Source organism: Mercenaria mercenaria, chromosome 1 (genome assembly GCF_021730395.1).
Source record: "Mercenaria mercenaria strain notata chromosome 1, MADL_Memer_1, whole genome shotgun sequence".
In the NCBI taxonomy this organism is placed as follows: Eukaryota; Metazoa; Mollusca; class Bivalvia; order Venerida; family Veneridae; genus Mercenaria; species Mercenaria mercenaria.
Genome location: NC_069361.1, coordinates 109642034 through 109668325, shown reverse-complemented (window position 1 = coordinate 109668325; position 26292 = coordinate 109642034). Strand labels below are relative to the sequence as shown.

The 26292-nt window shown below is 34.6% G+C and overlaps 3 protein-coding genes and 2 non-coding genes across 6 annotated transcripts in view; 1 reads left to right on the top strand and 4 right to left on the bottom strand.

Annotated features, from left to right (window-relative positions):
• The window catches only part of LOC123526808 (acidic fibroblast growth factor intracellular-binding protein-like), a 59931-nt gene extending 46604 nt beyond the window's left edge, over positions 1-13327 (bottom strand). Inside the window, exons 1-2 of one of the 2 annotated variants that reach the window (XM_045306058.2) lie at positions 13197-13327; positions 3271-3384 (exon numbers count right to left, since the gene is read on the bottom strand). In XM_045306058.2, the coding sequence (XP_045161993.1) occupies positions 3271-3352 (82 nt within the window). In that variant the 5' untranslated portion in view covers positions 3353-3384; positions 13197-13327. The remainder of the gene's footprint in view (positions 1-3270; positions 3385-13196) is intronic. The other variant, XM_045306063.2, reaches the window with a different exon arrangement.
• LOC123526825 (DNA polymerase epsilon subunit 2-like) overlaps positions 13313-26292 on the top strand; it is a 73500-nt gene continuing 60520 nt past the window's right edge. The window contains exon 1 of the mRNA XM_053520336.1: positions 13313-13448. Coding sequence (XP_053376311.1) covers positions 13384-13448 — 65 coding nt within the window. The 5' untranslated portion in view covers positions 13313-13383. The remainder of the gene's footprint in view (positions 13449-26292) is intronic.
• Trnaa-ugc (transfer RNA alanine (anticodon UGC)) lies at positions 13705-13777 on the bottom strand. The gene has a single exon. It is a non-coding gene; the product is annotated as a tRNA-Ala (tRNA).
• On the bottom strand, positions 14098-14170 carry Trnaa-ugc (transfer RNA alanine (anticodon UGC)). Its single transcript has one exon. It is a non-coding gene; the product is annotated as a tRNA-Ala (tRNA).
• LOC123526799 (uncharacterized) lies at positions 19135-24900 on the bottom strand. Its single transcript, XM_045306050.2, has 3 exons — positions 24754-24900; positions 24262-24391; positions 19135-21470 (listed from the first exon to the last, which is right to left on the bottom strand). The coding sequence occupies exons 2-3, from the start codon at positions 24283-24285 to the stop codon at positions 19824-19826; spliced, it is 1671 nt and encodes a 556-aa protein (XP_045161985.2). The 5' UTR covers positions 24286-24391; positions 24754-24900; the 3' UTR covers positions 19135-19823.

Here is a 26292-nt window from a genome sequence, read left to right as displayed (position 1 = left end):
AGCCTGCGCAATTCTTAAAATGCACATTTATGCTTAATGAGTTACATTCGAGTATTGCACAATTACAAGTCATAAATATGACAGATTAAATTGTATATTGGTCATAGCAAAGGGAATTGACACAACTTAACTTCATTCATGCAGTGAACTGTTTGAAATTTGAGAAATCTAATGGAACTACATCCCTTCACGTGTTATTCGGTCCATTTAGAGAATCGCTGAACAGCAAGGACTCGTCAAAAGGCTTTCAGCCTTTAGCCGACTCAAAAACCTGTATTTAAGCATACTGTTTACACCAATCCCTCAAAATATGCACCCTTAACGCATGTTTCCATCCTGGCTATCTATGACCTGTAAACTGCAGAATAGTCTGCCCTTGGTACACACACTGTGCTACCAAGAGAGCTTCTGGATAGCAGCTATGCCCAGCCAGCATTTTTTAAGCAAGTGAAAGAGAAAACAATCACAATGACTGTGATCTGGCGAATATGGAGGTTGTGGCAACTGTTGACCTGCTGGTCCTGTGTGGCAATTATTGACCTGTGGGTCCTGTGTGGCAATTGTTGACCTGCTGGTCCTGTGCGGCAATTGTTGACCTGTGGGTCCTGTGTGGCAATTGTTGACCTGCTGGTCCTGTGTGGCAATTGTTGACCTGCTGGTCCTGTGTGGCAATTGTTGACCTGTGGGTCCTGTGTGGCAATTGTTGACCTGCTGGTCCTGTGTGGCAATTGTTGACCTGCTGGTCCTGTGTGGCAATTGTTGACCTGTGGGTCCTCTAAATACTGCTGTACAATATTGCTCAAGTGTATCAATAAGGCAGATGCCCAGTAAACCAGCTTGTGGGATACGTTAAATATAAAATGCTTAAACTGATTTAAGAACCTTGTCCCTGTAAAACTTTACAGTAATAAATCTAACCAGTGCACTGGGTATTTGCACAACTGGGCCCTTGAAATTAAGACTTTTGTGTAAAGAACCCTTTTGCAACTTTCAGCTCTTTTTTGTGATAAGTTACCAATTATTCTTGCTCTTTCCTAAGCAACTTTTTATCTTTTTATCTACCTTTGAGGTTTGAAGTTATATGTGCATGTCTCATCTCCTGTGCGAAGTTCATTAAACCTTTCATCTGCATTTTTATAGATTTTTATTTAAAAAAAAATTCAACATTGCACCCTTTTAGCTTTGCTCTTTGGTCAAAAAAATGAAGTACATGTACCCACCTTGAACACACCTTCTATAATTTCAAGTATTTAGTCAGAATTTCATGAACAGCTATTGGGAAACTATATATCTCGAGTCTTCTGCTACAGCACCAATGTTATGAGAGGAAGCCGACACTGTAGTGCAACTTACACAAGGTAGATCTTGAACTCTAGATTCTCCTTTATTACACACCTTTACCCACCTACAAACCCGCTTAGCTCAGTAGGTAGAGCGTTGGTCTACGGATTGAGGGGTCGTGAGTTCGATCCTCAGGTGGGCAGGGTTTTCCCTCGGGTTTTTTATTTGGGAGTCCATGGACTCCCATGGCTGCTAATTTAAGGGTCCCTAATAATTTTTGGGGGTCCACAAATTATTGATCTTGAAAATGGACATTATTACTAAAAAAAAATATCCTAAAACCGAATGAACTTGTATCTTTTTAATTTAGATAGCAGCTGATTCAGTATTTCGGAATGGTATCTTTCAAAATGGCATGAGCTTCTCAATTCAGACTGATAACAAAAGGTGTGACAGTCTTTTTGTTATGATCAAATAGCCAGTAATTACCGGCAATTAAGTGTCAACTCGTGTCAATTATGTTGTTCACAGTTTGATCTTAGTTAAAGATAATACTCGATCCTTAATTAGTATCATAATTTTTGTGATTTATTAATATTTTTTCATCAAAATACTTTAAATTTATATGAAATTAATTTTGTTTAATAGAAAAATAAACCATTCGATCTTTTACGGAACGTAACGGCAACCTTAGATTTTAGCGGTGTCAATTAGCGCGGAGAGTAGTTTCCCTTTACCAAAATGGCGAACATCGGTAACAAAACTTGTTTTGAAGTTGGAAAATCGTCTATACCTGTGTATAATGAGCACCCACGATTCGGGGATGGTCCCGGTGGTAAAAAACTGCGCATTTTACATGGGTATCTGCGCAAAGGAAGCTTCAGTGCAAAGGAGTTTCGTGACCGATTTTGCGGGTCCAGTGGACGCAGAGGCACTACAAAATGCGAGTCCAAAGCAGTCAAAGCGCGTCAGGGACGCAGAAAACCTGCGTCCGGGAAAACCCTGGGTGGGGCATGTGTTCTCCGTGACAATTTGATAAACGACATTGTGTCTTAAATCATTCGTCCTCCACCTCTGATTCATGTGGGGAAGTTGCCAGTTACTTGCGGAGAACAGGTTTGTACTTGTACAGAATCCAGGAACACTGGTTAGGTTAACTGCCCGCCGTTACATGACTGAAATACTGTTGAAAAACGGCGTTAAACCCAACACAAACAAACAAATTACCCACCTACAAACAGTACCTTTGGATGGGAAACAATCATCACCAACAGTTTGAAATTCTTGCGGAAACTGCTTGGCTGGTATATTAAGAAAACAACACATATTTATGTAGGGCCTAATTTCTTTACTTTCTGGAGCATCCATGCTTACTAGAAAACCACACCAGTGTATACCAGTGTGATGTGTTAAAATGCTTGTAACTCAGCTATAACAAAACTAATTGTGTTAAAATTTTCAATGTACATGATTATTAAACCTCCTAGAAGTCCATGAAAAAATTTGTGCTTGTACAGGTTGTAAAAGTTTCTATGGAAGTGTGTTAGTCTCAAAATTTTCTGAACTCCCCTCATATTTAAGTATCAAAAGAATGCATACGAAGAAGACTGAAGAAGAAGAAGGTACCAAAAAAATACCGGCCAAAGGCAAAAAAATGCAAACCATCACTTGCATCAGTATGCACAGATATTTATGGTAGCTAATTTTCAAATCAACATGCATTGAAAGAGATACATTGGTACAATGCTTTTGTCTTCATGTTTATACGATCAAACCTGTTTTAAAGACCACAAGTTTGTAAACAGAGACCAATTACTCTGAATGCCACTAATTTTATTTGAATATTTGTAGAATACAGTCATGAACATATATGTCAACCTTTAAATAAAGACAAATTTTGGGGTCTACAAAGTATTACAATGCTAGAAATCAACTATTGATTTTAATGAGAAAGGTCATTTCACACAAAATGTACCACAATTAACTTACATGAGCGCCCACTGAGCCATAGATGGTACAGATCAAAGTCTATGACGATGTAGTTACCAACAAAAACATCCACAAAACTCATCTAACTTGTTGTACAGCTGCTAGGTACTGCTTCTGAAATTTGAAATAGGATTAAGCTAAAATGAACTGTAGGAAAAAGTTACAAAAATGTACATTTTGGTTCTTTCTTATACCCTATTTTGATTAGTATGGATATTTGGTATTAGAAATGAGCAGTCCATAATCCACTGAAAACAGAGCCTCAGGTCACAAACCATATCATCTATGGTTAAAACATATATACCTTCATTGTAAGTTCCACCATATAAAAACAAGAAAAAAGATCAAAAGCAACAGGAAGTGAACCTGCAACCATGACAATAAAGCTAAGAGGAGATATTACCAGTGTCTCAGCTCACTTGACCACATTGAAAATTGATTTGTGATGACAGATTGTCTTTTATAACCACTGAAGATATATGATTTATGTCCCAGCTCTGCTGATTAATGGAATGTGCACCACAGCTCCAATCACTTCATCTGATTCCTCTGTTCTGTACTGAATTTTATGAAATTAGCAACTACAGTTCACACATTGCATCAGTACAGTTTACTCTGTAGTTTGAACCAGCTGTGTTAAGCTGAATTTGAGTAACAAAACTTAGTGTGTGCTCATGGTCACCTGGCAGCAACAAGGCTTCTGACTGGCTGAAAAAGTATCGGTTATTCCCAGGTGTATATTTACCATATAAGGTGGTCTCCCATTAATGTAAAATGTTCCTTATTTCCTGAATGAAATTCTAATCCACCATAACTGGACAAAGTAGTATGGAATTATGCCTTTTGTGTGAGAAATATGCATGCTTTACCAATAGAACATCTTCACGAAAATAAAACAAGAGCACCGCCTTGCGGGTGCTGACGCTCATCTGATTTTTTTTGTATAATAGAAATATTGTCCTACCCATGATTTTCTAAGTCTAAAAAGGGCCATCATTTTTGCAAAAAACAGGATAGAGTTATGTTTCTTGATGTACAGTGTTCACTTATGATGGTGAAAAACTGTTGCAAGTTTTAAAGCAATAGCTTTGATAGTTTATGAAAAAAGTTGACTTAAACATAATACTCAACCAAGAAAATGATTTTCTAAATCCAAGAGGGGCAAAAAGCTGGATGGAGTTATGTTGCTTGCTGTACAGGGTCAGCTTATGATGGTGAACAAGTGTTGCAAGTTTCAAAGCAATAGCTTTGATAGTTTAAGAGAAAAAGTTGACCTAAACATAAAACTTAACAAAGAAAACTGATTTTCTAAGTCCAAAAGGGGCAATAATTCTTGCAAAAAGCAAGATGGAGTTATGTTTCTTGATGTACAGGGTCTGCTTATGATGGTGAACAAGTATTCCAAGTTTCAAAGCAATAGCTTTGATAGTTTAGGAGAAAAGTTGACCTAAACATAAAACTTAACCAAGAAATCTGATATTTTCTAAGTCTAAAAGGGGCCATAAATCTTGCAAAAAGCAGGATGGAGTTATGTTTTTTGCTGTACAGGGTCAGCTTATGATGGTGAACAAGTGTTGCAAGTTTTAAAGCAATAGCTTTGATAGTTTAGGATAAAAGCTGACCTAAACATAAAACTTAACCAAGAAAACTGATTTTCTTAGTCCAAAAGGGGCAATAATTCTTGCAAAAAGCAAGATGGAGTTATGTTTCTTGATGTACAGGGTCTGCTTATGATGGTGAACAAGTATTCCAAGTTTCAAAGCAATAGCTTTGATAGTTTAGGAGAAAAGTTGACCTAAACATAAAACTTAACCAAGAAATCTGATATTTTCTAAATACAAAAGGGGCCATAAATCTTGCAAAAAGCAAGATGGAGTTATGTTTCTTGCTATACAGGGTCAGCTTATGATGGTGAACAAGTATTCCAAGTTTCAAAGCAATAGCTTTGATAGTTTAGCAGAAAAGCTGACCTAAACATAAAACTTAACCAGACAAAGCCGACGCCGACGCCAACAACCACTCATGTGATGACAATAACTCATCATTTTTTTTCAAAAAATCAGATGAGCTAAAAATCACTGCCAGACTAAGGGAAACCTAACTTAAAGGTGGATAATCAGATTTTGGCCATGTAACGGATTTGTTCGAAACTTTAGCATCTGATCATTTACACTCATTTATGTTCACTTAACACTTAATACAAATTAGATTTTCACTGGAGGTATTTTTAAAATTTCATTTTCCAATCCTGGTTGCCCAACCAAGATAGAGTTATTTTATCATAAGTACTACCCATTAAGAAGACGTTTCCCATTTGCCAGTTTGCAGTCGTTTACTTATGAATCACTCAAACACCTATTGTCCTCCGTGACCTCGGTACATATCTTTGAAGCTTACCCGACATGTCATCGGGAGTTGTGCATGTACATTTCAGTATGGACAGAGTTTATCGATAGGCATGATGCAAACACTCGATTAGGCCCAAATCAAAATTTTGTTTGTTTTCTGCTTTATTTGTTTTTATTTCTGTTCATTAAAATATTTCTGTATCAGCCTGTCGAATTTGTAGTCTTGCTATTGCTTTAAAATTCACAGAGTGCCCTTATTCGGTAAAAGTTTTACGGGGCTTCTGTTTTCTCAATACAATTTCTGGAATAGAATCGTGCTATTGGTTTGTTTTACTGTGTCATGCACTAATGTAATAGCCGATGAAGTCCGTTTATTTGACTTGGACTTGCGCACTCGTGTACAATAAACGTGCGTATGCCATGTACAGGAGAGCACAATGCTGTGAAATAACATCTACTTTTATTATTATTGTGATTTTATTTCATTATATCCAGCAACAGAAACAAAAACTAAATTCGAATTGATGTAAATCAAGTATGTCATTTTGCCTGTATTGAAAAGACAACGTTAGTGGTCATGGCAGCAAATAGGAGAAAAAAACACAGTCGGAAATATCGCCAATATTAAACTGTGAAAATTTTATAACAGACCGTTGAAAAATGAGGGGTGGCGCATTCTATAATAAACGAGGAAAACATATTGTGCTTTTAAACATATATTTGTTATCGGTAATATGTCATTTGTTACGACATTGACAGAAGGGTATCAATGTCTGTTTCAGTGAAGTGTCACATACATAGCGAAACGTGTTTTATGAGGACTGTGTTCACATCGTTAAAAACCCTTAACTGCATTTTTTACAAGTCACATGTTTTCTCTGAAAAGACGTTACAAACAAATTGGATGTAACTGTTGTGCACTGGGAATTGTACCCATTTTTCAGTCGAATCTTTCCATCGCCAAAGCAAGTTTGCATCTCAAACAGCTTTTTTAGGTTGCTAAACATGTCATAATGGTGAGCTTATTTAAAGCTAATGGTGGGCAAATGATTGCAGAAATATCCCCTTTTCCGCATTCGAAATACTGTTGACAAGATCAGTGTGCGACTTTTGTCAAAAATTCGATTTATACTTTAATCAAAACAGAAGTAAAACTTTTTAAAACGTGGAAAATTAATATTACATGTGCTTTTTCTGAACAGTTTCTGTCTTATTATCCATAACAATCGTCAATATTAAAAATCGTATGTCCAACATGTAAAATGTGGTAATTTTCACGTTATACCCATATTTAATAAAAGTGTTTTAAAACCTGTTTTGCCAAGACATATACCACACGACATCCTTATCCTTAGTGTTATGGAACTGCTTGAAATTTAAGAATTAATTGGGACTATTGTTCGAGGAACCGTCAGTCTTTTCGGCGTCATGACATACATGTACTTTTTAAAGTCAAGATGCCCTTGACGGAAAATAATTCTTTCAAAATTGTATTTTGTTGAAACAGTATCTTATACATTATCTAAATAACACCATTTTGCTTTTTATTGTTAAGAACGACACAATTTCTGAATGTCTCGTAAAACAAGATCTAGTTTATACGTGTTTTTGCGGGAACATTGAACGTGCCTTCAATGATGTGCATATGTTGACTTTACATTTTCGTGTAAATAGAAATGTTGAACTTTCATACTGCATTTGAACAGTAATCTTAAATTAGAGAAACCAACAGATAAAACAAATATCTAATTTTTTATTGGCTTACATGCTTGTCATTGTAAGAGTAAATGACAGCTGGCGACTGTGACGTATAATATACTGCGGTAATATCAAACTATCTGTTTTTTGTTTGAAGTAGTTCAAAGTGAAACGCGGGAAAATTGTCAAACGGGAAAGATCTTCTTAACGGGTAGTATAAATTTGATAAACATACTTTGCCTAAGGGAATGTATAAATATTAGATATATTGTAATATATTTGTAAAATATTTGCATTAAAAATTATGTATTTAGATGGAATTCATTAGAAACGCAAGTTTGAAAAATTATTATTACCTCCCTTTGCCTATCTTGGTTGCGCAACCAAGATAGATTGGAAATAAATGAATTCAGAAGCTACACACAGCTTTTAAACTTGCATTTTGGTTCAGATTGTTCAATAGTTGATATGTCTATCAAATGCAAATGTAAAACTAGACATTGTATCGAAATAAAAAGAAATACCCAGCTTTTTATATACCTTCATATTAAAGGGAAGTAATTACAAAATTTTATAAAAATAATAAAATATACATTTCAAATAGGAATCTAACTCTATGTAATCGGTCTTTTTGTTCCTTAAATAATTCTCTACCAGAATATACAAAAAGTAAAAAATGTCATTAAATGTTGTTTAAATGTGACTGACCACCTTTAAAAGTTACAGCTTCAAAGATGTTTATAATCATGCTGTTATGGACAGTGATGGATCTATGAGCTAAAACGAACCATGTATTGTAACCTAACCAGAAATTGTGTTACAAATCTTTCATGCTATAATTTCATCAAATCAAATGCCACAGACTGATTTGATATTAAATAAACCATGTCTTACTATTTGAAGAGTAATTATACAAACAAAATTTAAACATCAATGCAGTTGCACTCTTCATTTTGAAAAGAAATAGGCAGTGTAGATTTATTTTGTTGGGTTTAACCTCACACCAACACAATTATAGGTCATATGGCTACTTTCCAGCTTTGATGGTGGAGGAAGACCCCAGATGCCCCTCCGTGTATTATTTAATCACAAGCAGGCACCTGGGTAGAACCACTGACTTTCCGTAAGACAGCTGGATGGCTTCCTCACATGAAGAATTCAACATCGAGTAAGGCTCGAACCCACATCGATGAGGGGCAAGTGATTTGAAGTCAGCGACCTTAACCACTCGGAGGCTCCCAGGCAGTGTCGAATCTATATTGAAAATGCTGTACAATTATGATATTCAACTGAATTCATAAATATAAATAAAGTTTCCTTTTAAAAAGGAATGGCTTGGCTAGTTGAGGTGTAGTAGCAATCAAGTTGTATAAAGTTTTTTATATTTTGTTCATTAAAAATAGCCCTTTACTTCTAATGGATTCAGCCACAACGTAAGCGCAGAAATTGGCTGCAAAGTTTCCTCTGAGATACCCATTTGGCAGATTAAATTATTTCAGGGTTGTGCTTACTATGACAGGTATAAATGTCCATAAATTCTTTACAATAGTAACTAAAATAACCAAAAAATGTAAAGTCAGAAATGAAACGGTCTTTATTTTCAATAAAATCTTAATATATGTAATTTATTTACATTCTGTTATCATATTACTGTTCGTGAAACAACCTCAAATTAATAATAGACTGTCATAAAATGCAAATGCCCTGTTGGACCGAAGCATGTAGGTTGATCAATTGGCGGACTCCTTACATCCTGCCGCTTGGATATATTCTGCTTCCCGGCTTCTTGTAGTAGACTTGTAGTGACTACAATTGGGGAGGCAAAATAACCGAAAACAATATAGAGGCTTGGAGCCGTACCCAAAACGTTTGTGTGATATCATTAGTTTCCCATGAATCAGTGGGCAGATGTTACCATTTGACCTTGTTAGGTAAAACAATGGGGTAATGCCATAACTGAATGGATGCGACCATCAGAAAATAAAAATATCGTCTGTAAAGTTGTGCTAATAGTAGTCTACTCTAGGGCCCAGTATGGGTAACCTAGCTTAAAGAGATAAAAGTGCCCAAAAGTGATGGTTATCAAGTATACACTGACGAGATATGAAAACGCAACAAACAATGCCTGAATATATTTTTATTACAAAAAGCATTGTCTAAATATAGTTTATGGAAATTTTGATGAAATACTGTATATGTTTTATTTCTATCATTTTCCGTATGTGCTATGAAATAATAAAAAAAAGTAAAAAATGACAGTTTTTCACGAGTTCTATCTAATATTCTCAAACATCTAAAGTACTTCTAAAGCTCAAAATTTACTCAGATTTACCCAATCTGGTCTATTAATGGTTAATATGTGTTATTAACACCAATCTAAATAGCGTCCCACTATTAATGATTTCACTATATTTCATATGTGGTACGCTTCGTCCTGAAATGGTATGCTTATGAACTGGTACGCTAGTGCAGTGGTACGCTTCGTCCTGCATCGTCAAGGTGATGCTTTTTGTAGTAAAAATAGAGTGGACAGATCAATGCTTGGCGTAAAAACTACATATTTTAAATCTAAAAACTGATTTTACATTAACTTACCGTACTTTTTTATCGTCAGTTTGTAGAACTATCTGTGAGCATTCAACCATATTGTTTACATATTTCTTGTCACACCGTGACGTAATAGGTGGGAGCTAAAAATAGTACTAGTAAAACCTGTGCGGTTCATGCGGAAGTATACCAATGCTCAGCGTACGGCATATTAATCTGCAGGTTGTAATTTTGAACTATTTATGCATTAAAGTGAAGTATAAGACATATCTAACACAAGAAATAGGTTGTATTGATTAAATGATTTTAATACATAAACATGTACATAAATTACCCCTCTCTCTATTCTGCATCTATAAACTGAATAAACACATTTTATACAACAATTATCTTAAGGAATTCATTTGAAGATAATTTATCACAATTCTGTGAGTCTAACTTCAAGAAATCAATAACTGATGATATTTGATGATTTATTTCCATTATTTTTGGAAATCTTTTCAAATGTGTCATTAGTCCACATAGTATATCAATTAATTACTTGAACAGCATAAGCTACAGAAAAGTGCAGTACAATGGGTCCGTATAAAATGCCATGATAAGTGTTTATAGTTTATTTAAGTATAAAGAAATAAAATAATTAAAAAGAAAAATGCTTTTCTTTTCTCCATAATTCCGCCTGCAAGCTACTTTTTTAATACCTGTTTTACCAGAAAATCTGTTTTAATGAGAGTAGAACACAAAATGACGGCTTTTAGCCTTGCATCGTCTGCTCTACTGTGACTACGTGACCATACTGGAAATGAACCGCACTTGGATAAAATTACGCGTGATGTAAACAAACGAAAAGGGAGTCACAAGAGCTGATATTTTAAATATATATTAAGAAATTCCCAGAGAAACTTGATAAACGCTGAGCGTTGGTATGCGCCAAGCATTTGTCTGCCCTCTCTATATTCAGGCATATATTAGTCCAAATAATTGTACTCGAGAGTTGAATATCGTTATATTATTTTGACTTGTCGATATCCGCCTCCGAGTACAAACCAGAAAAGGTAAAGAATGTGGTAGCACTGTCCTCTTCTTTGCGTAAGTAACACCCAATGGAATCCGTTGGGCGGGAATTATGTTATAATAATGCAACGGATAAAAAAAAGAAATACATACACAGAAAGCCTGTAATTTTTCCTTTTCAATGATGTATATATTACCGAGATTTCTTGAGAAAAATTCAAACTATGGCAGTTAAAAAAATGCCAAGGTTTAACACGAGTGTACTACATATTGGAAAATGGCCGATCACCGGTAAACACATTACTACACGAAGCGTTTCCATTGGTCATGCCTCCGACCGCCATTAACGGTACATGAAGACGATTGAAACGTTAGAGGTTTCAATTTTTTACAACAGAAATTCTTGATAAATATGTCCTGTTCTTATGTTTTTTATTTACTATTTATGATTTAAAACAACAGGTAAGCAGTTCGGGCTAAAGAAAAATTGTGACTACTGATAAATCGTAATTTCAATTGACCACAGTTTCCACCACAGTTTTGATTGTTTCTGGTTGAGACCTCTAGGCAGACAACATAAAATATCAAAATGTAAAATCGGTCTGCCCGAGGTCTCATTATTTAGACTAGGCATATATTTGTTGCGTTTTCATATCTCTTCAGTATATTTCTTGCAGTTTAATGATAGGTCTTGGTCAGTTCTTCAATCCTGAGTAGGTGGCATCAAAAGAAAGGTCCATAAGGCTGATCACTACCAAATAGAATGTAAGCCTCCGCAGGTCTAGTCACAAGTAGTCCAAATATAACTAGTACTAATCTTTTTTCCTTTCCTAGTGCATTTTCTCGGCAGCAACGTGCTTACTTTTACCCTACCGCGTTTCAGTATGTATCACTTTGCATTCTAATGAAATCGGCATGTTCCTATCGCATGCTAGATAAAAATGGCAGCGTAAGAATTTAATGTCACGAAAAGAGATATTGAAAGAAGCGAAAAGTAGTAAATTCAGCGGGTTGTATTTAACGAACTGTAGTTTTCTTATATAAAAGTTAACACCCCCTTTTCTTTTTGTTTTTCTAAAGTAGCGATCTAGTTCTTTATGGGAATATAAGTCTCTGAAAATCTGATATGCCAGAAAATGTCGAAACACCGTTATGAAGTGAGTGGATTTTATATGAAATAAAGAACAGCTGGATTTAGTGGTGTTCAGCCTATAAGAGGCAATTATGTTATTTTCTGAAACCCCTCGAAAATGAATGGAAATGCCATTAATCTATTCTTTATGATGTAAAACGGTAACAAATGGCTGAAAACGCTTAAATTTCTTGTGTTTTTGGAATTTAGATCGAACTTTCGACCAGGTGGCACTATTTTGGTTCGTTTTAGGACCTAGTAAATGTCTTTTCTCGCATTTTAGCACTTCAGTTGTCTAAATAATATTGAAATTAGCATGTTTCTGAATGAAAATGACAAACATCGTAACGATTAAATGGATGTTAACTGTAAATTCTACGAATAAGGTAAAATTAATTGAAATACTGCTTGCACAGGGCTAAATTTTGCATATTTTTGGGGATGGGGGTGACCTGTAATGAATTGTCATTTCTCTACATTTTCTCGATATTTTGCACCAAAACAAAGCAGAATCATTGTGAAATAGGTGTACCTTGAGAATGAATGCAAATTCATGGAAAAATCAAATAAAAAATTTCTCTTATAGGCTGATCACTACCAAATAGAATGTAAGCTTCCGCAGGTCTAGTCACAAGTAGTCCAAATATAAATAGTACTAATCTTTTTTCCTTTCCTAGTGCATTTTCTCGGCAGCAACGTGCTTACTTTTACCCTACCGCGTTTCAGTATGTATCACTTTGCATTCTAATGAAATCGGCATGTTCCTATCGCATGCTAGATAAAAATGGCGGCGTAAGAATTTAATGTCACAAAAAGAGAAACTGAAAGAAGCAAAAAGTAGTAAATTCAGCGGGTTGTATTTAACGAACTGTAGTTTTTTTATATAAAAGTTAACACCCCCTTTTCTTTTTGTTTTTCTAAAGTAGCGATCTAGTTCTTTATGGGAATATAAGTCTCTGAAAATCTGATATGCTAGAAAATGTCGAAACACCGTTATGAAGTGAGTGGATTTTATATGAAATAAAGAACAGCTGGATTTAGTGGTGTTCAGCCATAACCCAAAACAACAGTTAGTTCCCTCTGACCTATAAGCGCCTAAGTGATCCTGTCACTGCTAAAAGAGTGACATAAGAAAATAAACAAGGGATATTTGTACGAAAATAATGAAGAGACTATGTCATACTCACGTTTAAACAAAAGACAAATCGAAAAATTAATAATACTGCACTTCAATAAATATTTAACAAGCAATAAAACAAAAAGATGGGTTGTTTTACTTCGACGATGTGCAAGCGTCTCGATGGAAAACATCACACGTGTAAACATTACATGAACACCGCTTGTTTGGAAAAATAACCCGCGAAAAAATAAAAAATGTCAACAAAGTTGAAATCAACAATTACCTCATCTTTTAAGATGCACGGCTTATCTTTAAGAAGGTATTGTTTACTTAGGCAGGTTGTAGTCGAAGGTCACAATTTAGACAATCTCCCCGTCCTCTCTGGTGTCCCTCAAGACACGGTCCTTTGACATTTGCCTTTTCCTTGCCCCTTTCGGCAGTGGCTGGAGAACCGGAAATTATCGGTTCCTTAGACTGCGAACTTATTCGTCCGGAACCGTTCTCTAAGCAAAGTACCGTGCATAGGCTAGGGAACCGGAATTTTATTTCTGTTGTATTTTGGTGAGAAAATCATCTACCCAGTGTAGGACTCGAACCTACGACCCCCTGCTTGCAAGTCAGGTGCTCTACCAACTGAGCTAACCGGGCTCCTGGTTTACCAGAAGCCTCGAATCACTACACTCCTCCTCACTTTAATTTTGAAGGCTTAAACCTTATCGTGGAACCATAGAGCGAGGCATCAACTGTTCAGCTTCCAACAGAGTATAGCCTCTGCAAATACCGCATGCTCTATATAACTGGCCACGTAGCCTTCCTTTACAGTGGAATTGCAGAGCGGGACATCAACTGTTCAGCTTCCAACAGAGTATAGCCCCTGCAAACCGCATGCTCTACATAAACTGGCCACTGTAGCCCGCACTTTCCAATTTACCTCGTCGCCAATGTTGTATTTTGGTGAGAAAATCATCTACCCAGTGTAGGACTCGAACCTACGACCCCCTGCTTGCAAGTCAGGTGCTCTACCAACTGAGCTAACCGGGCTCCTGGTTTACCAGAAGCCTCGAATCACTACATTTCTATGCATAATACTGCTGAAATCCACTTTGTTTCTTGGTAAATGTCATGCAGGGCTCTCCCTAAAGTTTAAAGTAGTGAGTACTGCTTTTTTAGAGTAATACTGACATTCACTAAAAAATCATAGCCGTCAATACACTAGATCACATTCTCGCGAACATTCAGGACAATACCAGTTATCGCCTGAATCAGCCCAATCTTGGTCATACTTTGCGCAAGGCCAACACATCCAAATATCACACCCACCACAGTTCGGGCAGTCACAGCCAACACTGGCATCTGAATTATCAGGGGCAACATTGTCATCGGGCAGAAGTTTCTTACAAGGAATTCCAGACAGTTCCCCCCCAAGACTATTCCCCCTCTGACAATTCCCCCCCTGACGATTCCCCCACAAACTGGGGGGGGGGAAATGTCACCTTATTTTATTTATATTATTTTTTCTTTATACTGATGTAAAAATATCTTTTTTTTTACTAATTTTGTTCTAAGGTGAGCTTTTTATTATTCTACATGAAGAAATTATTATTCTTTGACCTGGTAACTAACAGTTCATTGGATAATTATATTTATATCCTTTATTCTAATATCTATATTTTTTAGTTAGACATTGTGAAAATATTCTTAGGACGGGTGTCGGAAGGTGTTTGATATTGGGGCCGCGAAAGGTGGGGTAGGTACTGGAGGGAGATACCTCCTCCCATAATGGGGGTACCGGAAAATTTTTGTTCTGGTACATTTTAGGGGTATTGACTCCAGTATTTTCTTACTATTTACATAATGTTACAAATTTAAGAAATGATTTAAAAAGTTTTTCATGATGAAAACATGTGAAATCAGAGAATACGTACCTCATCATAGTGAAGCCAAGCACTGAACATTGAATGAGCGCTGTTCAGGATTTTTTATTCCAAAAGTGCATTTTGGAAATTTGAAATTTGAAATTTAGTGGTTGGTTAGGAGTATCCATTATGAGTATTATAAAAGATATGACGTAAGTTAAACTTCACTTCTTATTTTGTTTGAAATATCAATTTTTGAGTAAAAACAATTTATGTAATTAATTCCTTACATATTAGCGGTGTGATAAATCTTAATACTTAATAACCTCTTCCATAAAAAAAAAACATGACAATTATTTTTCTTAATTTTCTACATTAATTCCTTAGATCTTAGCGGCAGGGTATATTATCATATGTGGTATCATTTTTAAGTGTATTGACTCTATATTGTGTGGCTTCTTTAATAAACTTAGCTATCTTAAGAAGCAGCTTAGCATTTTTCGAAGACATTGAATTATTATTATTTTTCTGAATAGTGGGCCATTGTGTAATACCAAGGTTCTTCTTTCTAATATCTGTATATTGAGTGTAGGACAAAATCCTTTGCGGATTTTACAATATCTATAATTATCTACATCTGATGAATGTGAATGGAAAGAGGTGTCTTGAAAATAATTATAATCATAGAGTATAATATCGATAGCTGATGCACTTATTAAAGAACAAAATTCAGCCAAAAGACTCAAAAAGAGATTTTTAAATAATTATGTTAACTGTGCCATTGGTTAACTGTATCCATTATTTTAACTAATGTACCGTAGATATTTTCAGGACACAAATATCCCATAAAATATGAGAAGGCCAGAAAATATTGTTTTATAAGTAAATAAAAAAACAGTGCCAGGTCAGTACTTACGGACAATTATAACTCACAGGACCACTGCATCCGCTTTATTTGATTTTATATATATGTAGAATATGATAAATACTTCCATCTTACAGAAGGATTTTTTACACATGAAACAGAAAATAGTACTTGTATAAAATAAATCTCAAACCTTTTTGGGATATTTTATTCCAGAAAAAAACCCTAAAATGTATAATAATTAAGGGATACATACAAACAAATCATTGTTCCTTTGACTTCTCAATTCGATTGAAAGGTGCTGATTACCAGAATCGTGTAATGACATTATTGCAATAAACAAATTTAATCAAAATGGTAACCAGTCAATCTTTCACACCTCTTGATTGAATTACCAGCTGTAAAACAGTAATCAAAGCTGACATTGATCAATCAATTATGATATTGTTGTTGTTACATTTTAATTGTGTTCTATGTGTTAGGATTATGATATTTATAAACAATATAACAATTTGTCCATGTATAATGACAATTATCAGTATTCAGTATTACTAATTTTGTGTGATACTTTTGATGAAGCACTTGTTGGAAATTGTGATAAACCAAAATTAGATAATGCCAATTAACTTCTTCTTGTAAGAAATTTATCAAAACCTGTATTGTAAGGATATAGTACTTTTTATCCAGAGAAAATACTATTACTCCATGTTTTCTGGAATGAAAACAAACCAACACATGTAACATCCTTAATAAATTTCATGGTGAATTCCAAGGACGTTTCAACTTGTAAAATTGTATTGATATTTCATCGTTTTTTTAATTCAGGTTTGCAGCTTCGTTTTTGATCAAGTTTTTCATATTAATGTTTAAAGTGGTATTATTGGCTTTTATTAACATATACTGTGATCTTTTTAGTTTTCCCCAATTAATATGATTAAGATAGTTTTATTGTCCAACATCGGGAAACTCGGAAAACATGAAAGAACATTATGGTTAGATTATCTCTCATGTAATTAGATATTTGTTTCGATTTTTATTCTAGTATAATAATATATAAACTACTTACATAAAAATAGAAAGAATGTAAAATAATTATGTATATAAAACACTAATGAAAATGCTAAAAATGATACTTTAATGCTTTATAGCACTAGCTAGCTATTATCCAAAGTAGTACTACTTCAAATAGAAATGAGCATTATTTTGACGATCAGACAACTTTATCAAATGTAAATATTTCTTACTTCTTTTTAGCTCATCTGATTTTTTGAGAAAAAATGATGAGTTATTGTCATCACTTGAGCGGTTGTCGGCGTCGGCGTCGGCGTCTGCGTCGGCGTTGCCTGGTTAAGTTTTATGTTTAGGTCAGCTTTTCTCCTAAACTATCAAAGCTATTGCTTTGAAACTTGGAATACTTGTTCACCATCATAAGCTGACCCTGTATAGCAAGAAACATAACTCCATCTTGCTTTTTGCAAGATTTATGGCCCCTTTTGTACTTAGAAAATATCAGATTTCTTGGTTAAGTTTTATGTTTAGGTCAACTTTTCTCCTAAACTATCAAAGCTATTGCTTTGAAACTTGGAATACTTGTTCACCATCATAAGCAGACCCTGTACATCAAGAAACATAACTCCATCTTGCTTTTTGCAAGAATTATTGCCCCTTTTGGACTTAGAAAATCAGTTTTCTTGGTTAAGTTTTATGTTTAGGTCAGCTTTTATCCTAAACTATCAAAGCTATTGCTTTAAAACTTGTAACACTTGTTCACCATCATAGGCTGACCCTGTTCAGCAAGAAACATAACTCCATCCTGCTTTTTGCAAGATTTATGGCCCCTTTCGGACTTAGAAAATATCAGATTTCTTGGTTAAGTTTTATGTTTAGGTAAACTTTTTCTCTTAGACTATCAAAGCTATTGCTTTGAAACTTGCAACACTTGTTGACCATCATAAGCTGACCCTGTACAGCAAGCAACATAACTCCATCCTGCTTTTTGCAATAATTATTGCCCCTTTTGGACTTAGAAAAATCATTTTCTTGGTTGAATATTATGTTTAAGTCACATTTTCTCATAAACTATCAAAGCTATTGCTTTAAAACTTGCAACAGTTTTTCACCATCATAAGTGGACACTGTACATCAAGAAACATAACTCTATCCTGCTTTTTGCAAGAATGATGGCCCTTTTTAGACTTAGAAAATCATGGGTAGGACAATATTTCTATTATACAAAAAAAATCAGATGAGCGTCAGCACCCGCAAGGCGGTGCTCTTGTTATATATGTCTTAGCATAAAGGTTAATTCTCTATAGATAAACACAAAATTGCTTTAAGTGTATTTAAGTTCTAAGCACTTTTATGATTTCCACGTTCCCGAAAATGCCACATTTTCACATAGAAAAATATGCTATTTTGACGATCAGATTACCTTATTAAATGTAAATATTTTCTATTTTTTTACATACATCTTTGCATAGAGGTTCCATTATAGATACCGTTAACAAATAAATAAATTGCTTTAAAAATAATTAAGTTCTCAGCCATGGCTGCTTATCCAAAATGCTACTACTTCACATAAAAAAATTCCTTATTTTGGGTACCAAATTAATGCATCAAATATAAGTTTTTCTATCTATTTTTAAATAGGCAGTGGCTACGATTACGGTACCGTAATCCTAGCCTCCGGTTCTAGGATTACGGAAGTTCCGTATTTCTAGACAACCCTATGAGAATAGGCTAGGATTACGGAAGTATTTAAGAGGCATCAAATTTATGTTAGGACATGCATAAATGACACTGTAAACTTACTCATTTCACTTAATTTCACTAAATATTTCGTGCTATCGATCGGCCGTTTTGGGTTAGTATAATCTTAATGGCGATGGGCGGAAATATAGAATTATCTATGTTTCGTATATACCTGCATTTTTTTCATCAAGTCACCACAAATGGTCTTTAATAACATACAATGGTTATAAATCATAAAATTCAAAGTATAGAATTTTTTTTAAATCTAACTTTGACACTCATATTTCTAATATATTTCCGCGCGCCGCCATTAAGTTTATACTAACCCAAAACGGCGGATAGAAAACACGAAATAATAAGGCAGGCATGAAAAATTAAGTGAAATAAGTAAGTTTACAACATCATTTATGCGTGTCCTAACATATACTTTATGCCTCTTAAAATACTTCCGTAGTCCTAGCCTATCCTCATAGGGTTGTCTAGGAATACGGAACTCCCGTAATCCTAGAACCGGAGGCTAGGATTACGGTACCGTAATCGTAGCCACTGCCTTTTAAATATAAAGTATTGGAGTATAGGATTTTTCCATATTAAATAAACTTTACAACCCTTTAAACATATTATAATATGGAGAGGGGGAACTGTCACCCTTACATAACATTGTGGGGGGAATTGTCCGGGAGTGAATTGTCTTGGGGGGGAATTGTCTTGAGGGGGAATCATCTTGGGGGGGGGAATAGTCTGACAACCTCTTACAAGTAGCACATTTGTAAACAGATGATTCTGCCAATATTAACTGAGCAGATGTTGTTTGCTTGAGGGTAATTGTGGAAGACGGTATTACCAGCTGAGATGATGGATTTGATTTTGAAACCGCCTTCTTGGCAGTTTTTCTTGGTGATTTCACACGAGTCCTTTTTGACGCCTGGTATTCATCTGTGGATACATGTTCAGTAGCTGGGGGTGAAGCGATATATATATCTGAGACATTAGTGTTTGTGTTAGAGGTTAAATGGACGGCAGGGGATGGGGTGGGTAATTCTGTTTCTTTCAGAAGAAGTTTTGGTATTATGTGCACTTTAAAGAATTCCTTACAGGACGGTACCAGTCTGTCTGTAAAAAATTGTTCATTGTAATTAACATTTAGAACCATCATGTCACATGTTGTCCAAACAACAAAATTGCAACGTTTCAACGGTTTGATGTTACCAATCCCCATCAATCATTGGACTTGCGCAAAGTAGCCATCCGAAGAATTTTCTTTCAACTGAAATCGACCGTTCACTTTCTCAAGGAACTTGATTTTTCCTTGTGCAACACCTTCTGTAACAGTCATCATTCTTGCACCAAAAGGGCACTTAATTTCAACAAGAATGCTTCCATGACAACTGCAAGTAACAATTCCATCAGGACTTCCTCTTATAAAATGGCAGTCCTTATACACCATTAATCCCTGTTCCTGTAACTTAAAGTCTTTGTGAGACTGAGCAACCTTGTTTATGTATGCCTGCCTTGCTTTGTTTTCATGTTTTCTGCCCCATTTGACTGCTGGTACATTCTTAAGTTTATCAGAGCTTTTTTCACACATGTCTTTCACCATAGAGTCACAGTTTCTTTTCTTTTCAATCACTTTTATTACACTTGAAAATTTTGTCCCTGTAATTGTCCCTAACCTTTGTTCATGCCACTCTGGGTTTTCTGCCTGACCCTTCGTTAGGTTATTGACTTGATCGATGTCAATACCCATATTGGTTGCCTTTGAATATACCTCTTCGCTGGCTTTGCTGTAGCCCTCGTCTGTTATACTATTAAACTTTTTTGGCACTAGTTGTGTCATTACTACAGGGGTAGTTTTTATTTCCACTTCTTTTGCTGGAGCGATAGCTGCACTGTCATATCTTAGTGTATTCGGCAATTGTTCTGTAATATTTGAAGGCTGTATCACAGTATTTTCAGGTTTAAATCTATCACAATTAAGAATGTGGATAGCAGGACAGTACTGACCAATATGGTGTGTTGCTGCAATTAGATTAGCTCTTAATTCAACGACATCATCATACGAGGGAGGAGCTGTATTTATCACTTTTTGACCATAGTCATCAACTGTTCTTCTCATAGGAGGATCAGATTTTCTAATATTTAAATCTTGAAAGACCGTTGGTTCTGCTTTACATCCTTTGGGATCAGCCCATCTACACAGAACATCTGTGCATGAAGGGCCCTCTGACACTCCTGTTGCCTGCAATTCAGCAAGTTTGAACAAAACTGCACCCATGTGTCCGCATCTTTCACTGTTCCCTACAGTACATTTACAGAAAATACCGTAAGGTTCTCCTAGATACTTGTCTATAATAACAAACACAACTTTCACCTCATCCGGATTTGTTGATTGCGACGGGTTGCTCTGTGCTCTTATTAATAAGAATGTTTCCGAACCGTTATTATCATTAAACAACACTGAATGCACAAACTGCTGTAATGCAAATGGCCTTGATATCTTATATGTTCTAGCATCACTGGCACTCAGAACTTCAGTATTAATTAGATATTTTTTCACAGCAGATTCCTCAATATCTGGTACAGATGATAAGTCTTTTTTCCATTCATTAAGCCGGCACATATAAGCTGGGGTAATACCTGCTAATTCCTGTCTCTGACTGTCAGTTAGATATTTGGTAGCATCACTCCTATTTGTAACCTGCTGTACATGACCTGTCGTTGAAATTCCTAGACAATGACACAGCAATACAATACGTGCCTTTTTTGGTAATTTCACATCTATGTTGTAGTACTGGCATAGCTTTTTCAGTCTATCAGCTTTCAAGCCAGCAACACTGTTGTAATCTCTGATGTCAGTTAAGTCTCTATTCTGAAGAAGAATTAAAAACATTTTGCGTAACAGGTCATACTGTGTATGATATTTTTTTAACCCTTTACTCCAATATAGATACAAAAGCATTGATTATTGATAACCATAAACTCAATAGCATTATCTGTACACTATCTCTATTACAGGTTATTGAAGAAAAATGCAATTTAAAAATGTTACTGAGTTCAACATTAATTCATGCTGTTTCCTTTTAAAGCCTACTGCAAATATAGACAAACCGTCAGCAAATGAGCATGGATCCTGACCAGACTGCGCGAATGCTTGTTTGCAGTATCTGGACATACCCTAGAATTTTGGCCCAACTGTTTACGTTTTTATAAAGGCCTTGGAAAATATTTTTTAACTTTTGCAAAAGTGTGCACACTTCTTATGCTTTAAACATTGCAAGTGACGTTATAAATAAACTTATTGATGCTCTAAAGGCATAACCCTCTTAATTTATATTCACTAAAAAAAATTCTGAACAGTCTCCCTTAAAAGAAATAAAAAAAATCCAACCCAGATATCCTAATTTTGTTGAGTTTGTTACGTAAAACAAGGATTTCTTTTGGCCAAAGTATCCAACATAATTTCAGATATAAATTTTTTTGTTTTGAAGGTATATGTTTCATAATTTAATGATAAATATTTTTCATTATGGAAAGTCTATAAAGAACTTAGAATATTTTATAATTCAGCATGACTTTTTTCTTGTGAGACTACTGAAGAAGAAAAATGTTTTACTCCTACATATGTGCAATTTTATTAACTGAAGGTAAAATGAAAGACTAGAAATTAAGGATTAAATTCAGGGTTTTTCTAAATGAAGAATATCATCTGACTAATCAATCCTAAAATCTACACTTGCAACAGACTTATATAATAAAATTAATTGATTACATAATGTTTTGATAAGAATCACTAATCAAAGACACTTTCTATGAAACTTTGTTGATCTGAATCATCAAAAAGATGCAAACAACACCCTACTAGCATTTAGGAGTGACCTGTCTTTTTTATTAATAGATTTGAAATGTTACTGGAATAATCCACTTCAGTAAAGGGGTACCCTACCTTTATATAACTTATTTTTATAATTAATATTTAAATGACTGCCTCTTCGACAATTAGACGCCGTGGTGCAGTGGTAAGCGTGACGCCTTTAGAATGTAACTTTTGTGAGTTCGAATTCCAGTGGAGATCAATATATATATATATATATATATATATATATATATATATATATATATATATATATATATATATATATATATATATTACATTTATCTTTTTTTTTGTTTCATTTTATATTTTGGTAACATACATTTAAAATGATAATAATGTTAAAGATGTATTTGAATTGCATTACTTGTATCATTTTGCTATTTTCGCCTATAACATAAGTTTTTCAAATATCTTTATGATTGTGAATTATTCAACATGGTTGACATAGCTCTTGACGATTTAGTCATTCAACTAGCTGATGACACTTATAAGGAGGAAACCGACGCCTCCAGCGAGTGTGAGGATGCTCCATTGGGCGCGTGTGTTTGAAATGTATTGAATGTATTTAAATTGTATTAATGAAATTAAAAATGAAATTGAAATGATGAAATAAAATGAAATAAAAAAAAAAACCTGAAAAATAAAATAAAACAAATTCAGTCATAAAAAAGTCGCCTTGTGTGGGTTTCGAACCCACAGCCTCTTAATCGTAAAAGTTAAATCACTAGCAAGATTCCTCAATTCTACCAACTAAACTATCAGTGCAATGTCAATCTGCTCGGTATTTGAAATATATTTATAGTTTTGAATAAGTCAAATATCTTTCAAACCCTTATTTAATAAATGGAACAGTCTGGAAAATCCAAATCTAAAAATAAAAGCGACAGGTCACTCCTAATTGCTAATAATTGCTTTGTTTTGACAGGTGTACACAATAAACACACTTCCTAGGGGTCCAGATCAATTAGCATAAATTCCATAATGTTGACAAGTGATCTATGGATTTTAATGGTTGCTATGGTAACAATACCTTTCATTACACTGACCTAATCACTTTTCCACTTGGCACAGTTCAAATGTTAGAATTTGTCACCTGTGCACTTTTACTCCCGTCAATAGCTCTCTTATTATATATAAACTCAATGTGATTTTCAGAAAATATCAACTAAGTTAAAAGTGAAAATTACCTATAAATTACAATAATTGTAATGACAAGTTTTTCTGAAACTGATCTTTTATTAACAGTTTAAAATTCACAAATATGCTTTTGGGGGCTTCACTGGTCGATTATGACAGTTTGTTGAATAAGACATCAGTTCAGCTATGATACTTCGTCAATGACCGAAAATATTTATTTAAGTTAACGACACTTCATCAACACAAAATACAATCCTCATATTTCAATTACAATATAATTAAAAATAAATAACTTAAGTTTACCTTCAATTTCAAGAAATAAGAGTAATTTTATCAATTATTGAAAGAATGAACTCTAGCTGCAGTTCCATCTAAAGTATTATGGTCTGTCGAAGTACAAATTTATGCAAGTTTAACTTTAGTTGAACCTCGGACTGGGTAGTGTATAACTGTCTTGTATTCGAATGCCTACCCTGTCTTATTGTTGGTATAAACTCGACACATACCTTGCCCTCTTAGGATTTTCTAGGGGTCTGTTAATCAATTGTTTATAACATATGTCACAGGTATTATTTTTTTTACCGGTGACAAGTACTGTGTTAGTACTTAAATCAGTAATTTGTAAACAGATTGGCACGCATATACTTACAATGTTCAGTGCTGATTTTGACATGTCTGGTAGTTTTACTTCAACAAGAATTGAAATACATCATATCTACACATCGAAATGGAATTTAGCTTCATATATATTTGAGCTTCCCATTCAAAGTACAGTATGTCTGAAAAAAAAAAAGTGGTCACAACTTGTTCAAATAAAGAATAAACAACAAGTACATAATTGTATAACTATATATTGTGTAACTTGTAAATAAGTGACATATCTAAAGAAAAGGCTAATAAACAAAAGAAAATGGTCCTGTACAGCATATACATTTATTTACAATGAGTGTTTGCTTTAACACCACTAACGCATAAAATGACATTTACCACCACCATCCTAATTTACCCCACCCACCTTCCAGCCAGTCGTCGTAATTTTGTAAGAGGAAGATTTTCACATTTAAACATGTTAAACAACAGAGATTTTATATCAGATAAATGACAACGACATATATTAATGAACTATAGCAATTTAACTTACCTGGCGATATACTAGGTCATATTATAAGTAGTTTCCCGTAATATTTTATAATCAGCTGATCAGCTGTCAAATCTAAACCGGAAGTCATCATACCGCAAAGGATTATGGGTAACTGGAATAAGGCGAATGAAAGAAAAGTAGCCAGCGGGGGGTCTGGGGGCCCTCCCCCGTTAAGTTTTGAAATTGAAGGTTTAAAATGGTGTATTTTGGGGTGTTTTTTCTTTGCTTTGTGTCTACCTGTATTTTTTACACAAAAAAAGACATAAAAACATAATTCCTTTTAAAAATGTATTTGTGACTCACATAAAAAATCAGAGTCATACCCTCACTCTAAACCAGTGTTATTATATATCTTCAAAAAATCTGTCAAAAACGGTTCAGCATTACAGTCTTTATTCACAGCCTTGGCACATAGGTGGATTATATATATATCTAGGCCATGAGCCATATAATATTTTTATACACTTAAATTTATTACAGTGATAATGTATTTTAAGAAAAAAAAAATGCCAAAAAAGTAATTCTGATTTTTTCCTCTGTAACAATGAGCCATTAGAAAGGCGATCATGAGCATTTTGACGTGTAGATCTATTGCTTCCAGGTCCGTATTTTTTGTTTCAAAAATATTTCTTTATTAATGACTGACCGTCTTTTGGGCAAGTGAGTAATCTTTCAGAAAAATCTTAACTCACATGCAAACCGTTTACGCACAGCATCTGAGCAACGGCGTACGAAACATTTTTCTCAGTGCATCGTGCCAGTTAAAATAACGCTAAAGCGGTCAGAACAGGCTGAATGGAAACTAACAAGACTAAAAATTAATTAATCAATTCTACTTAGTTACTTATAGTACAGGGTTGCTATTTAATTTTGCAAAGATTGTGTACGGATGCATTGGATCGGATAAATAAAGAAAGCGGGAAAACCCACAGGTGCCCGCTCATATTGCTAAACTATTCGTCAGTGCTTGTCACGTGGGGAGACTGATTAAAAATAGATGCGCTAAGATCCTGCGCAATCCACTTACTTTGGAAACCAACAACCATATGACGTCAGCATACAAAAATAACGTAGTTTAACTGTTGGAATACACATGTATAAAGTAGTAGTAGGCCCGTAATGGTAGCGGTTTGTTTATGAGTTCATTCAACAGTTAATTTCGGGTTACTATTTTACATTTTGAAGTTCATTTTTTGTTCAAGTTGAGAAAAGTGGCCGGCGGTACATCCGTCAGTAGCCGGGGCTTGTGGAGAGCTCTGGTCATGCATATTATTATCTTAATTAATTTTACCATGCCCTTGCATTTGTCTGCGTTTACTGTCTCCCAGAGTGTACTCGCCGCATATATACCGTGTCTGCCGTATTCAAATGATATAAACTTGTACGAATGAATGCGTGAAAACTACTTTGCAGTTTTTAAATGTTATTTGCTTTAAACTTGTATTATGTTTAAATTATTTAAATATAAAATAATATTGGTTTGTATTTGTGTCATTACATGTTTATAGATGAATAAACTAATTTAATTGCCCTTAAAAC

Excerpts from the sequence above, each read along its gene's own strand:
- LOC123526799 (XM_045306050.2), bottom strand. The coding sequence starts at position 24,285 with ATGTCAAAATCAGCACTGAACATT. Across the intron at positions 21,471-24,261 it reads CAAAATCAGCACTGAACATT|AATAGAGACTTAACTGACAT; the intron begins GTAAGTATATGC and ends ATTCTTCTTCAG.